The sequence below is a fragment of the Podarcis raffonei genome, chromosome 13, assembly GCF_027172205.1.
Source record: "Podarcis raffonei isolate rPodRaf1 chromosome 13, rPodRaf1.pri, whole genome shotgun sequence".
NCBI classification, from domain to species: Eukaryota; Metazoa; Chordata; class Lepidosauria; order Squamata; family Lacertidae; genus Podarcis; species Podarcis raffonei.
In genome coordinates this window covers 30,176,740-30,192,059 of record NC_070614.1, presented here as the reverse complement: position 1 = coordinate 30,192,059, position 15,320 = coordinate 30,176,740, and the positions used below count along the sequence as shown (strand labels likewise).

Sequence of the window (15,320 nt, the reverse complement as noted above, 5' to 3'; positions counted from 1 at the left end):
GTACCTCGGGTTACACACGCTTCAGGTTACAGACGCTTCAGGTTACAGACTCCGCTAACCCAGAAATAGTACCTCAGGTTAAGAACTTTGCTTCAGGATGAAAACAGAAATCATGCGGCAGCGGTGTGGCAGCAGTAGGAGGCCTCATTAGCTAAACAGACCTCCAGAACGAATTAAGTTCTTAACCTGAGGTACCACTGTAATGGAAGGGAGAGCCAGAGTAAAAGTATGCAGCTTGTCAGCTCAGATAATGACTCAGACTCAGGAACACCGGCAGTGTTCTCTCCAAAATCTCGTAGGGTCACAAGACTTTACAAGAAGTGTGAAAAGGAAAGGAACAGGAGGTGGGGGTTTTCCTCTTGGGGGGAAGGGGCGGGGCTTAGTTCCAGCAACTGTGCTTTCTGAGGATGACAAAGATTAGTTGAGCTCCGACCCGGGGCTTGTTATTGGACTAATAAATCTGAAATAATTTACTGCTGGAGTCATCTTTTGCGTGTGGGAGAGACCCAAGCCATTATAGCATTGCTTCAGGTGGAAGCATGCCCATGGCTGTCTTGCCTGCCCCATCACCTCCACCAGTGGCAGAGAAGTGCCGCTGCCAGCAGCACCAATTTTGAGCAAGAGTGTGTCCATTGGTGGCAATATCTCATCTGAAATTGCCATGCTCTTGCCCCAAATTGGTGCTGGTAGCAGTGCTGCTTCTCTGCCAGCAGTGGATATAGCACGGCTCACAGCAGCAGCAGGAGGAGGAGCAGGCGGTGGGGTTGGCAAGAGCAACAGGGCAAAGCAGCACTTCCCATTTTGCCTCAAGTGGAGAAACTGATTGTTGTGCACTGCCAACCATAAAAATATAATATAGTGTTTACTGGGTGAAAGCGAACCTTTTCAACAGTCTTCCCAAGGCATCTTTGACCTCCTTGTTCCTCAAGCTGTAGATTAATGGGTTCAACATTGGGATGACAATAGTGTAGAAGACAGATACCACTTTACCTTGGTTAGGAGAAGCGAGAGCTCCAGGTTGGCCGTACATAAAGAAAGCTGTCCCAAAGAACAAGACTACAGCCATGATATGAGAAGTACAGGTTGAGAAAGCCTTGTGTCTCCCCTCCACCGAAGGTATGCGCAGGATTGTGGCTACTATGTAGCCGTAGGAGATTAGGACAGTTGTGGAGGTGATAATAATGATAAATCCACACATCCCCAAAAGCACCATTTCATTTACAAAAGTGTCTGAGCAAGAGGCCTTCATGACTGCTGGGACATCACAAAAGAACTGGTTGATCTCCCCTGGCTCACAGTAGGACAAGCTGAATGAAAGGCTTGTTTGTGTGCAACAATTGATAAAGCCAAAACAGTAGGAAATGGCCACCAGAAGGGTGCAGGTCTTCTTGGACATGGTGACATTGTAAAGCAGCGGATTGCAGATGGCAGTGAACCGATCATACGCCATCACAGCAAGGAAGAAACATTCAGTGGTCCCAAAGAGAGAGAAGAAAAACATTTGAATGGCACACTCATTGTAGGAAATGGCCTTGTTTCCAGTAGCAAAACTCAGCATGGCTTTGGGAGTGATGACTGAAGAGTAGCAGACATCCAAAAAGGATAAGTTTTTCAGGAAAAAATACATAGGACTTTGCAGTTGGCCATCAGTAGTGATGATGGTTATCATTCCAATATTTCCTATTAAGGTAATGACATATAACAGCAGGAAGAGAATAGAGAGAGCCAGCTGTAGTTCTAGATTGCCTTGGAAACCTGCTAAGATGAATTGTGTAACCATTGTGTGGTTTTCCATTTTCTTTTCTTGACCATAAAGAACATGGGTTGTAATTATGATGGGGGCTTTAAAGCAGAATCGTGCCTTCTGTCTCCATTGCTGTCTATGTCATATGATAAAATATTATTGGATATCCACAGTTAACAGCAACATTATCCATTTCCCACACCATTTTATTTCTCTCTCTTTAAAATAAGAACCAATGAATACAGTGCAAAGTTTGTCTTTCTTGAAATTATTTCAATTCTGGAAGACAAATGCAAGTGTGAACAGATTTTTGCAAGAGATGGTGTTGTGGGCTCCTTAAAATATCAAATAAACAACATCTACAATACAGCAACAACTATAATAACAATATATCTGTTTTCACCTAATATTGACTGCTCTGTTAGTTATTCTGCAAGTAAGTTTTCAATGTGTGTAATTTTTCTACACTGCCTTGGGAAAGATGGCATCTACACTATATCGAAATTCATTCATTGTGAAGCAACAGATCCAAGCTTGCCACAAAATGTACACTTGACAAAATATCAAGCTCTTGTATGATACATGCATCTGCTGTACATGGCCAAGCTGCGACCTCATTAATCTTGCACTTAACTGAGGTTTTTCAAATGTATTATACCATCATTCTAAAATGGGCTTCATAATCTTTTCCTAAATCAGACTGTCAGAGCTGTTACCTTGCCTTGCCCAGTGAAAATGAATTGGTGGGCATTTTTACTGGTTTAGGAAATTGGTCCCCAACTCCCCATATTAGTAGAAGAGTGTGGTGCTTCAGTTGCTGTGCTGTATTATTCCAACTGCAAGCCAGGGATAACATGATTGAGTCCTCTCTTGCCTGTGATTGATAGCTCTTGTTCATCTGATTTGACTACAACATGTCCCAGGTTCAGCATCTCCAGAAAGGGCTAAGTATGACAGCTACCTGAGATCCTGGACATCTGCTGCCAGTTATCTTTAGCCTTTTCAGACTCAGGACCCACTTTTAACTGAAACATGCATTTGGGTACCCATCTCTTCATATGTTACCTTACAACTGCATGGTGGTAGTGCTCCTGGATCAGGTCATGACTGAGTAGTAGGTCCTGACCAGTTGAAGATCAGTGGGTAGACAATACTGAGCTAGATAGATTAGTTGTGTGAGTGAGCATAAGAAAGATCTTTATTTTTCTATGTTCCTAGACAGAGCATCATACAAAATATTGACTACCCCTAGATGCAGACAGTATTGTCAATGCTCGCAATATGCAAATTTTTTCAATGTGCTTCATTTTTACTATTTTTTTTAATGAAAAAAGAGACCTATTCTCCCCCAAAGAGGAGCTCATTATAGAATCATTATGTTAGTTGATGTGGCTCTGTGGCAGACAAAGCATTGAGTTCAGCACATGCATACAACCCAAAACTCATGAAAGCCATACACCCCATAGGGCTCCTTTCTTCTTATTCATACAATATGAAAAGGAGAGAAGGAACAACTCAAGCAGTATCTCAGTGGATTACTGAGTCATCATTGGGGATGTGTCTGTGGAAAAATATTGTGTTTGAATTACCAGAGAGTAGTTCCAAAGTTTAACTGTATTTCATACATGCAACCAATGACTTGATTAATATCAAGTCTTAGCTGCATATACACATTTCTTATGGTAGTCAGTTGGTTTTTGGTATTTTCTACGCACTGTGATCCCCAGTGGTTCTTTTCCAGTTTTAAATAAGATACATTGACCAGGAGAAGAACAAGGAATTTTCCATCCTGCTAATAATTCTTTTCTCAAAATTACAGTTTCTGCTCAAGGCTAATATCAGACTGTTTTTCAAGATCGGGGTGGGGGTGGGGGGACACACCATCTGGAGAAACAAGCAAATGTGACTACTAGAAGCATGGTGTGGTACACTTTTGTCTACTTCCCAGATGCCATGTACCTTTGAACTGGAGCTGAGGGTTCTCTCCAAGTCCACATATCATTTCCTTTCACAGCTCTGATGCACATGCAGGGCCTTCAGCAACTATCATTTTTATTACCCCATGTGGAGTGTGGGCATTCACATTCTGCTTGAAGGACTGACAAATGATCCTCATGTACAGTGCAGGTTCCAAGTACACAATTTGTTGCATTTCTCTTATAAATAACTTACTCTATGTATTGTTCCAAAACATGACTGTGAATGTAGTTAAGAAGTGCATTTCATGCCTAGAAAATATAATGGCTACTACTCTTTCTCTTCAACAGCCTCCGTAATAGCTAATGAAAAAAATAAATATGAAAACATGCAGTTATATGCTTTTTAAAAAGCCAGCTTGCATTACCTATTTTCCTTTTAGCAGACGTGGAGATATGTCAGAAATTACTTATGCAAAGATGATCCAAACCCTTCTTCAAAGGATTCACCATCTCTCATCCAATAATGTCAAAAGCTTCAGAATAAAAAGAATAAAAAATGTGGATGTACCTTGTTTCAAAATATTGCAGCTCCTTAGCTATGGAGCAGAAATTTAAAATAGGAAATTTGTGTAACACACAATAATTATCAGTTTCAACTGTCTGTAATAATTTTAGAAAATCTATTCATATACATGCTACAACATTACTATGATTAGTTATGGTGGTTATATCATCAAGAATCATCTCTCACCTCTGTTAATCCAAGGATGGTGTACAAACTGTACATTTGCATGACTCTGAAACCTCTTTACTCCAAAGCCGCACACCTTCTATTCATAGTTAAATCAAGATCTTCAGGGATTTTGCCTTCTCCCACTGAAATACATGAATGTATCTATAAATGTATTTAAAGTGGGGAGAACTTACCTCAGTGGGATTGTGTTCTTGTTTCTTGTAATAGTTTTCTCTCTTTAAGTAAATGGTGCTCACTTCAGACTCAGTCCCCAGAGTGTTACTATGTTCGGAAATGCAGAGCAGATGTAACATTTTCTAAGTGTAAATTAAACATCTGCATAACAGTGAGGGATTTTGCAGTGTGCTGGCTATAGATTTGCTATACAGATAAATTAACAACAAGGAAGTTTATACATGTAGATTAAATTTGTTGCACATTTTAAGATACTGGTTTTAGAAAGCACTCACAAGAAAACAAAATTTCTCTCTCTCTCTCTCTCTCTCTCTCTCTCTCTCTCTCTCTCTCTCTCTCTCCCTCCCTCTCTAAATGTAAAGTAGCAGAAGACATCCAAGAAATGTGTGGGAAATACATGTAGACTGCTCCTGTACATCCAGGGACATCAAACTCCTAGATATAACTAGTTCTGTGCTGAAATCTGTTGGCCAGAATTTCCATAAAGATTTTTCTTCTTTCCTGTCTGTGAAAGTGCCAAATTTTGAAGCCGCATAAGGTGCCACTGAAATTTGAGACCCCAAGGTCTGCCACTACTCTAGTCCTCTTTTAAAGTCATCCATATTGGTGGCCATTATTGCATGCTGTGGGTCCAAATTCCATAGTTGTTTTTTCTTCAGAGTGGACAAATCATTTTTTTTGATTTTCCAAATTTTATCAAATGAGCCACAAGTTAAGACAAATTCAATACAATTCCCCCCCCCTCCCAATTCCACAGTTTAACTATGCACAGTTGATGTAAGTAATGTGAGAGTGTAACACAAAGTCCATAGAAAACATGATGAGATAAAATCAGGGCTGGATTTAGGTTTGATGAGGCCCTAAGTTACTGAAGGTAATGGGGCCCTTTATATGTCCAGCTATCCTTGGTCAACAACAAATTGTTGCTGTTTTTGTTGTTGAATATATGCTATATCGTAATTTATGGACCTAATACGTATCTAAAGCCATTTGCACATGTTGCCATGCAACCAGTCCATGCAGAATGTAGGCACCTTATATATAGAAATGAGCAAATCAGTGATATTTTAGGGAGCAGGCTAGCAGGTGGGGTCCATTACTTACATCATAGGAGCCTACACTGTTACTCTATGTAGGTTTTATTTTATTTGTTATAAAATTCTACCCACTGAAGCCAGGAACACACATCCTTTCAAGCTGGGAAAGCGTGTTCTCCTTCATGGAGAGCACGTGTTGCGGTGGGGGCCACAAGGACACTCCAAAGTTGGGGGGCGGGCTAGTTGATCGTTGGCCAGTGATGCAATTGGGGCTTCCCTTGTTGTTGGGAAGAAGTTAATGTTGCCATTTATTGATTGACAGCCAGAAATACTAAATCTCCTTGCACGAGGCTAGGGCTTCCTCTTCTCGCCCGTGCATCGGATTGCCCGTCCCACCCTCCCTAGAATAGGGATGTTCGCTTTGACCTTGCTATGCCTGTCATGGGGTCGTCTGGTTTGGAGCGGGGGCCTGGTAGGGATTTTGTCCATGTGGCTGATTGGCTGGGGCCATTTGGTTTTTGCCTACTGCATAGCAAATCGTCACAACTTGTAAGGTTCGTGGTTAGGCATTGGTTTATGGTTTGGTTGGTTGAGGGGCATGGATTGGCTGTGCCTGCCCCTCTAATGCTGCTGCTGCAAGGGATTCCGTTAAAGGAATTGGGGGCTAACTATTGCTTGTCCACTCTGTCAAGGGGGCTCGGGCCATAGCAATGAGCTCCTGTTTGCATTTGGGGTGAGGGCAGGTTCCCTGCTCCGTTGTTACCCCCAAGTGTATTCCCCTATTCTGACTTTCACATCGTGCGGAATGTCAGTCTGTCCCCCATGGTGGGGGCAGATAGTCGCAACCAATGCCTACGCAACCACTCACAAATTTGTATTTTAATAAAGTTGTGGCCAAAATTATGCCAAAAATCTTAAACAAAAAATTCTGTGTGATGTGTGAGTTATTAGGGTGGACCTGGGGACCTCGACACGCAAAGAGCAACCAATAAAAGTCTGAATGAACAGGTAGCTCTTAAGCAGGTATGAAAAGCTCATCACAGCACCTGCAGCTGGTCAGTTGCTTTAATGTACTGCTTGTGAACCTTGTATAAACATCTTGTGAACTCTTGGAAACATACTGTGTCTACTGAACATAATGGAACAGCAATGTTCTGATGTATTAGCAACATATAGTGGTACCTTGGTTTGTAGCCATTTTGGATTACAACCGTTCTGGATTACAACCATGTCACACCCCGAAGTGTGTGTCCCTTTTTTGGATTACAACTCATTTGGGGGGGATTACAACCCTTTTTTATTTTGGAGGCCCCATTGGTGAAAGCGGACCTCCAGAACGGATTATGGTTGTAAACTAAGGTACTAGAAGGGTTTGGAGAGTTTCTTTACATAGCAGTTGTTTTCTACACATAAAATCTTTTCATAAATTTTGATAAGTGAATGGATTACTATGTGGGGCTTCTCTTGCCCTGGATCTGAAATCTGCAGTGTGTGGAATGCTGTGGCCAACATGTAGCACCTCTGCTCAGAGACCTGCGCTAGTTGCCAATCAGTTACTGGGTCAAGTTCAGGGTGTTACTATTAGTACATAAAGCCCATAAAAGACTGGGACCAGTTTATAGGCGAGATTGCCCACTTTACTGCTTCGAGCACTTGCAAGAAATTGATCTTTCAGTGTGGCAGCACCCAAGCTTTTGAATTTCCTTTTTGTTCACACTGTTCATCTCAGCAGGCCCCTTCATTCCAGTGCCTACCATTTCTTTTCTTTTTTCGTTTCTTTTTTGGCAAGCCTATTCAAATATGTAAAAGCTAATGGGTGCCTTAATCTGGCTTTAGCCCATTGTTGATTTGAAATATTTTTTAATACCTAAAACACCTGTTTTAGAATGTTGTCTACTGATGAATTTTTGTAAACCACTTTGAGGTTTTATTAATCAAGCAATATATATTGGAAGCCGCCCAGAGTTGCTGGGGCAACCCAGTCAGATGGGTGGGGTACAAATAAATTGTTGTTGCTGTTGTCATTGTTGTTGTCATTCTTCTTCTTCTTCTTCTTCTTCTTCTTCTTCTTCTTCTTCTTCTATAAATAAATAATAGCATAAATGTAATGTCACTTAACATATGCTAACATGCCATAACAAATGAATCTTGCAGACAAAAAATTCAGATTATCCAATAAAATATATTTATTGTTACTGTTATTTTCCTCTGAAACACTTTTTTTAAAAAAATAACTTGTCTGCTCCCTTTTTATAGCTTTCCCTAAAAGAAAAAAGACAGGACTAAATTGAGATAAGATATACAAACATTTTAACCCAATAGTTAAATCCCATTCCTTGCATAGTTTGGGATTCCCCCTGTAGGTTATGTTAGGATACACATATGTTACACAGGAGACATACAGTAACATGAGAATATACTGTGGTTTGTGAATGAAACCTCCTCAACTTCTATTCTTAGCTATATGTAATTTCCACGCGACTTCCTTCCAGAAGGTAGCTAACCTTTTGAAGACACACATGAAAAAGACACACAAGAAAAATACATCTTTGTTTCTCAAAATCTAAGGCTGTGGCTCTCTGGAAACTGAGTTCAGTGAAATTAAGACCACCATCCATTGCAAACATACCAGGGAGTCAGCCCCCCTGAACTAACTTCTGAGTGGTATAAAACTGAGTCATATTCAGAATAGGGATGCAAAAGAAATTCAACTGATCCAGAATGCAGCAACTCAATGCAGCTATTTCTTCAAAAAAAATTCTCTTCCCTGAATTTTGCAATGCAGTTCTCCAACAAAACAATGTTTATATTGTATACATTGGGGAGGTATGCATTAAATTGTATATACCAGCAATATAAAATGCATTATATTAGAGGAAATTATATATTAGTTAATACTACTCAGAGGAGACCCAATGAAATTAACAAATACATCTACTTCAATTTCATTGATTTCAATGAACTTTGTAGGATTTGAGTCATGCAGAGCATCTGGCTACACACCAGTTTAAGTACTCAGCACCATAGCCCTTAGGACAGTCTTGTTATTGCTGCAGTCAGATGTTAACATGTGTGTGTGCGCACACGCGCACACACGCACGCATGCACACATGCACACACACACAAAATTTAATTTTGGAAATGTCTTATGAGTATCTTGGTTTGTTAGAGAGTTTCTGGAAGGCATTTTACTTGAAGAAGTTAAAAGCTACTGGCTACTTGTTCCAGAGGGCTGGAGATGCAACAATAAAAGCCTGTTTTCTTCTACATATTAAGCATACCTGTAGGGCATGCAGTACTCTTAGCAGTGCCCCTTTATCATTGTTTCAGGATATGTTAAACATCTAAATGTGTGTGAATTAATGGAATATTGGTGTGATTGAAGGGGGAAAGTGTATGGATGTCTCTATGGGCCTCCTCCCCCCCCAACTTTTAGATTTGGCCCTGCACACTACCAGCATTTAAGCTTTGGAATGTGACCCTTAAGCCAAAAAGGCTTCTCCACTCTCTGGCTGGTTCAAAAAAAAGCTCTTTCATTTTTAATAGGCAAGAGCAGCCTGCTACTTACTTCTCTGTAACATTAAAACTGAACTTTTCCCTGGATTATTGTTGTTGCTTTTGTTAAATTTGTATAGAACCGAATACAAAATAGGTTTCTAAGTGGTTTACAAGTATAAAAACCAATTGCACAAATATTAAAATATAAACATCCATAATTAATCCATAACCCAGCCAGATGGGTGGAGTATAAATAAATTGTTGTTGTTGTTGTTGTTGTTGTTGTTGTTGTTGTTGTTGTTGTTGTTGTTGTTACACACACAATAAAACATTGAAACATAAACCTCCATCATTAAAACATGCAGTAAAACAATCCCATTAAAACAATACAGTGCTTGAAACATTTTGAGAGACCAAGGGAATGTCTGTGTCTTCAAAGCCCGGTGCGATGCCAATATAGGTGTGTCCTCTTGTATTTCAGCAGGGAGTGCTTTACATAACACCAGTGACACAAGGTCTGTCTCTGCATCACCAGAAGATGATAACCAGAAGTTCATGGAAAGGCTAAATTTGTTCCATTTGCTGAGCTTAATGGAGGGCAATTGGTTCTTTCAGATAACATAGTCCAGAGCTGTTTAGGGCTTTATATTTTAGTAACATAACTTTAAATCTGGCTTGGTACTTAATAGACAACCTGTGAAGTTCCCTTACCACAGGTGTGACATGTGTCTAGTAAGGGGCACCACTCAAGCTATGGCATTCTGTGCTAATAGCAGTCTCCATATCAGTCATAAGCAGTGCTGGATTTACGTATAAGCTAAACAAGCTATAGCTTAGGGCCCCACTCTCTTGGGGCCCCCAAAAAATTTAAAGGGAAAAAAACCCTGGATGTACATTTCCAAAATATAAGATTAAAAAAACAAATAAAATAAAATAAAACCTATATACAGCAACAGTGGCAAATGGCTTTAGATACCTATTAGGTCCATAAATTACCATATAGCATATATTCAACACAAAAAACAGCAACAATTTGTTGTTGACAAAGGACAGCTGGACATATAAAGGGCCCCATTATCTTCAGCAGCGTAGGGCCTCATCAAACCTAAATCTGCCCCTGGCCATAAAAAGGCTTCCTTATGGCTTCCACAAGAGGGTTTTCTTCAGTGCTTGTTTCACTTCATTGTTCCTGAGACAGTAAATAATCGGGTTGCAAAGGGGGACTATGACAGCATAAAGAAGTGAAACAAGTTTGCTCGAATTGAGGGAGCTGATGGCCCTGGGGCGGGCATAGATGAAAATACTGGCAGAGTAGAAGATCACTACCACAGTGAGGTGAGATGCACAAGTAGAGAATGCTTTCTGGCGGCCTTTGGCTGAGGGAATGCGTAGGATGGTGGAGATGATATAAATGTAGGACATGATAGTGACACAAAGGGGAGTCAGTAGGATAAACAAAGCTAATATGAAATCTGTCAGCTCAGACATGGACATATCAGTGCAAGACAAGTTCAGAAGTGGGGATACATCACAGAAGAAGTGATTTATGATGTTGGGACCACAGTATGTCAATTGAGATATTAGGAGGACTTTCCATGTTGAGATGAAAAAGCCACTCATCCATGATCCAGCTGCCAGCTGGATACAGAGAGTTCGTGTCATGATTACCTGGTAGCGCAAAGGGTAGCAGATGGCAACATAGCGGTCATAGGCCATGACGGCAAGGAGGACACACTCGGTGCAGCCCAATGCCAGGAAGAAATAGAGTTGCATCATGCATCCCACAAAGGAGATCAGATTGCTCTCTATCACAAAGTTCACCATAGCCTTTGGCAGGGTGACGGTGATGTACCAGATCTCTAAGAAGGACAAGTTCCACAGAAAGAAGTACATGGGAGTTGGCAGAGCTTCAAAATATTGTGGGATGTAATGCAGCAGGGTGCAAAGGAAAAGGGCAGTCACTGACAATTGGCTCTTCCTCACCCCACTGGATCAAATACCAGTCGGAGGTACCAAGTAGATGCGACATGATAAAATAATCAATCAATCAATCAATCAATCAATCAATAGCATCATTTATTTTCTGGGGAATAAGGAAAATATTTTTGAATAACACTGTTAGTGTAATCCTATGACTTGGAAGAAAGTCCTACAGGACACATACCATGATTAATAATAATAATAATAATAATAATAATAATAATAATAATAATTTATTATTTGTACCCCGCCCATCTGGCTGGGTTTCCCCAGCCACTCTGGGCGGCTTCCAACAAAGATGAAAAATACACTACTTTTTTGGAAATTTACTTCCAAATTAACATGCATATGATTGTATGTTTGTACTTCACAAGTTAAAAAGCCCCTTGTGCTCCAGGAGGGACTAGCATTTAAGAATAAAATTAAAAGCCCATGCTTCTCCAGGAAAAAAAGATGCTATTGCTCTGTTTTTAATTCAGCCTTTCTATGAGACAGCACCAGCGTTTCCATATATTTGTATCTGAGGACATTCATTTAACTTGATGTAATGACTAGAATTGCTTCCATCCTGTTTAAGTCTATTCACTGCTTTAGTGCTAATGTTCAGTGGCCCCCAATAGATCACACTGGATAAAATATAACGCTTGATGGTTTGTGTTTACTCTGAATTACTCATTCTATTTGTGTTAACTCTGAATTAAGCCCTACTGGGTTCAGTGGAAGGGTTTTTTTTTTGTAGTTATGAACTAAAGGTTGCAATGTCAATAGGTTAGATCCACAGAAAGATCTTCTGAATCATAAGAGTGTTTTAAAAAGCCCTGATGGATAAGAGCAAAGTCTTATTTCATAATTTGTATAAATGCCCTTTCCTAAATAGATAAATAAATCTACTTTCCAAATAGCTTCTTATAATTTTCAGCGGCAAACAAGTGAAAAATGTTTGTTATTTATTTAAAAGCATAAAAAACAAATTATTTATAATTTGACGAATACAATGGTGTTCATGCTGTGCTGCAAAAGTGTTGAATTTATTATATTTTTTGTTCTAGTCTTCCCAGAAAACAAATATACATGTTTTACTTTATTTTCAGCAGTTTTATTAGATATTTTTAAATCTTGTTCTAATCAGTGTAAATAGTGCCATATGGCCTCTATATTGGAATAGATAGATAAGAAGGTTGCTAAATTGGGAGAAAGTTCTACTGAACTCCATAGAACCCACTTTCTAGTAAATATACATAATAACAAACAGCATATTTGAAGCATTTTATATCAGATTTGCATTTCACTTTATTTTCTCTAATTGTACTTCTAAGTAACAAAGATCCATATCAGCACACAAGGACTTACCATGCTTTCCTTTGAAGGATCCTACCAAATCCAGATTTTGCATGGCAACAGTTGAAAAATGAGAAACCCTTTTCCTTTTTGGAGGATAGATTGGAAATAAATCATTGTGCCAAAATTAAGTCTGCACTGGCAAAAAAATGTTTTCTGATTGGCAAGACTTGACTGTTTTCACCAACAGTCTGCATTCTGCGTTACAGATGAATGCAAAGTTTTTCCTGGTGGAGTAGATAGTATATAGTGTCAAACACTTTTATCCTGTACTAGTCTAAGATGCTGTATTAGATCACTGGGGAAAAGGCAAATGACATTTACTAAACATAGGCAACAACATTTTTTGGGTTTCCAGGAAAGCTTGTAAAGTTTTTTTCAAAGATATGGCGCATGGAAATATGCAATTAGGGCACTTCCAGCTGTCACTATTAAAGTTCAATTAAAGTTCATTTGATGTTCTTTGCCATGAACTCACTTTGTTTGAAGACTATCCCTGCCTCTGGGCATCCTATTGGGAAGACCCAGTTATCTGAGTGCATGTTCTGTAAGTTGGGCAATAATAGGGGCAGTACAGGATTCCTTTTGGTGTACCGACCTCTCCACTGCACCAAGGATTCCCTGTCTGAGCTGCTTCAGGTTGTGGCGGGTGTTCTCCTGGAGATGCTTCGTTTGGTTGTCCTAGGGCAGAGGTTCTCAACCTGTGGGTCCCCAGATGTTGTTGGACTACAACTCCCATAATCCCTGAGCTCTGGCCTTGCTAGCTAGGGGAGTTGTAATTCAACAACATCTGGGGACCCACAAGTTGAGAAAGGCTGTCCTAGGGGATGTTAACATCCATGCCAACATGACCTTACAAGGGGCTGCTCAGGACTTTGTGGAAAGCATGGCCTCCATGGGGCTATCCCTGAATAAATTTGGCCTAACTCATAGTCGCGGACATGCCTTAAACCTGGTGCTCACTTCCATGGATGTTGGTGATCTGACACTAAGTAAAAGCAAAACTAAAGAAGTGCCATGGTCAGATCATGTCCTGGTGCAACTGGACTTCTCCACAACACTTCCCCTTGCCAGGGAGGTGAGACCAATTCAGATGGTTCGCCCCCACCACTTAATGGATCCAAATGGTTTCCAGAGAGTGGTAGGGGATGGTTTATCCCATGTTGATGGCCTTTCAGCTGATTCCCTGGTGGACCGCTGTAATACGGAGTTAACCAGGGCTATTGACTGTCTGGCTCCAAAGCTCCCTCTCCAATTGCATGGAGCCCGGACAGCCCCGTGGTTTTCCCTGGAGCTGAGGGCGATGAAACAAAGCTGAGACTAGAGCGCTGGTGGCGGAAAACTCATTCTGAATCGGACCGGAAACAGGTTAGATTTCAGCGCTGAGCCTACCGAGTGGTGATAGTGATGATGAAGATGACTATCGTCACTGCCTCTATTGCATCTGCAGAAAATAGCAGCAGGAGACTCTTTCAGGTGGTTCGCAATTTAATGGAACCACCTTTGCCATCAGGGCCTGGTAAAGACCCCAAGCTCTCCTGAAAAGATTTTGTGAAGTTTTTGGCAGATAAAGATGCTCAGATTCAGAAAGAGGTAGACTCCACTGTGGGAGCAGGGCTGGGGTGGGAGAGTGCTAGAGTCCTGTCTAGTCGAGTTGCATGGAATCAATTCCAATCTGCTACCTCCAAGGATGTGGACAGGCTGTTGGATGAGTGAAACCTGTTAGGGTGTGAAACCTAAGACGCTGGCAAGTTAGCAATGTCATGTGACTTTAAGTAGTCAAGCTTGTTAAGTTGTTAAGTTGCTCAGTATATAAAGAGTGTTTGTTTTCTCTGCCTGTGGGGGCGTGAAGCAAAAATGTCTGAAAGCTCCGGAGGTGTTTCTGTTATCTTTCTGCAATAAACCTGTCTTTGGAAAGACAGGCTTCCCTGTGTCGTTATTTCTTTGCTGCTGAGACTTTGAAGCTTGTACTGCAACAAGAATCTCTGCACTGGACTTAATTAAAGCTCTGCAAAGAGAACTGTTGCTGGTGGCGCAGTGGAAGCGTTTACTGGACCAGTACACAGACTCTCTTAAAACCAACCACCTGTCTCCTTGACCCTTGCCCATCCTGGCCGATAAAAGTGAGCTGGGAAGGGCTGGGCGATGGACTCTGTGGGGTGGTGAATGCTTCGCTTTGTGAGGGAGCCTTCCCAGACCCCCTGAAAGAGGCAGTCATTAAACTGCTTCTTAAAAAATCATCCTTAGACCCAGCCAATATGGCTATCGCCCAGTCTCAAATCTTCCACTCTTGGGCAAGGTGAATGAGCGGGTGGTTGCTGAACAACTCCAAGCATGCCTGGAGGATGTGGACCATTTGGATCCCCTCCAATCAGGATTCAGGCCCCATCATGGGACTGAAACTGCCTTGGTTGCACTGGTCGATAATCTCCGGCAGTCTAAGGACAAAGGTGAAAGCTGTTTCCTAGTTCTGCTCCCTGGTCCTGAATGGGGCTACTGTGCCCCTGAAGGAGCAGGTGTGCAGCCTGGGAGTAATTTTGGACTCACAGCTGTCCATGGAGGTGCAGGTCAATTCTGTGTCCAGGGCAGCTGTCTACCAGCTCCATCTGATATGCAGGCTGAGATCCTACCTGCCCTCAGACTGCCTCGCCAGAGTGGTGCATGCTTTGGTTATCTCCCACTTGGACTACTGCAATGCACTCTATGTGGGACTACCTTTGAAGGCGACCCGGAAACTACAACTAATCCAGAATGTGTCAGCTAGACTGGTAACTGGAAGCACCATCGAGACCAAATAACACTGGTCTTGAAAGATCTACATTGGCTCCCAGTATGTTTCTGAGCACAATTCAAAGTGTTGGTGATGACCTTTAAAG

At 41.2% G+C, this 15,320-nt stretch overlaps 2 protein-coding genes across 2 annotated transcripts; both read right to left on the bottom strand.

Annotated features, from left to right (window-relative positions):
- Positions 1–862: 862 nt before the first annotated feature.
- Positions 863–1,798, bottom strand: LOC128400398 (olfactory receptor 12-like). The gene has a single exon (XM_053362579.1). The coding sequence runs from the start codon at positions 1,793–1,795 to the stop codon at positions 863–865; it is 933 nt and encodes a 310-aa protein (XP_053218554.1). The 5' UTR covers positions 1,796–1,798.
- An 8,465-nt stretch (positions 1,799–10,263) lies between these two features.
- On the bottom strand, positions 10,264–12,499 carry LOC128400397 (olfactory receptor 226-like). The gene is made up of 2 exons (XM_053362578.1): positions 12,457–12,499; positions 10,264–11,033 (listed from the first exon to the last, which is right to left on the bottom strand). Exons 1-2 carry the CDS (start codon positions 12,497–12,499, stop codon positions 10,264–10,266), a joined length of 813 nt encoding a protein of 270 aa, XP_053218553.1.
- Positions 12,500–15,320: the final 2,821 nt, after the last annotated feature.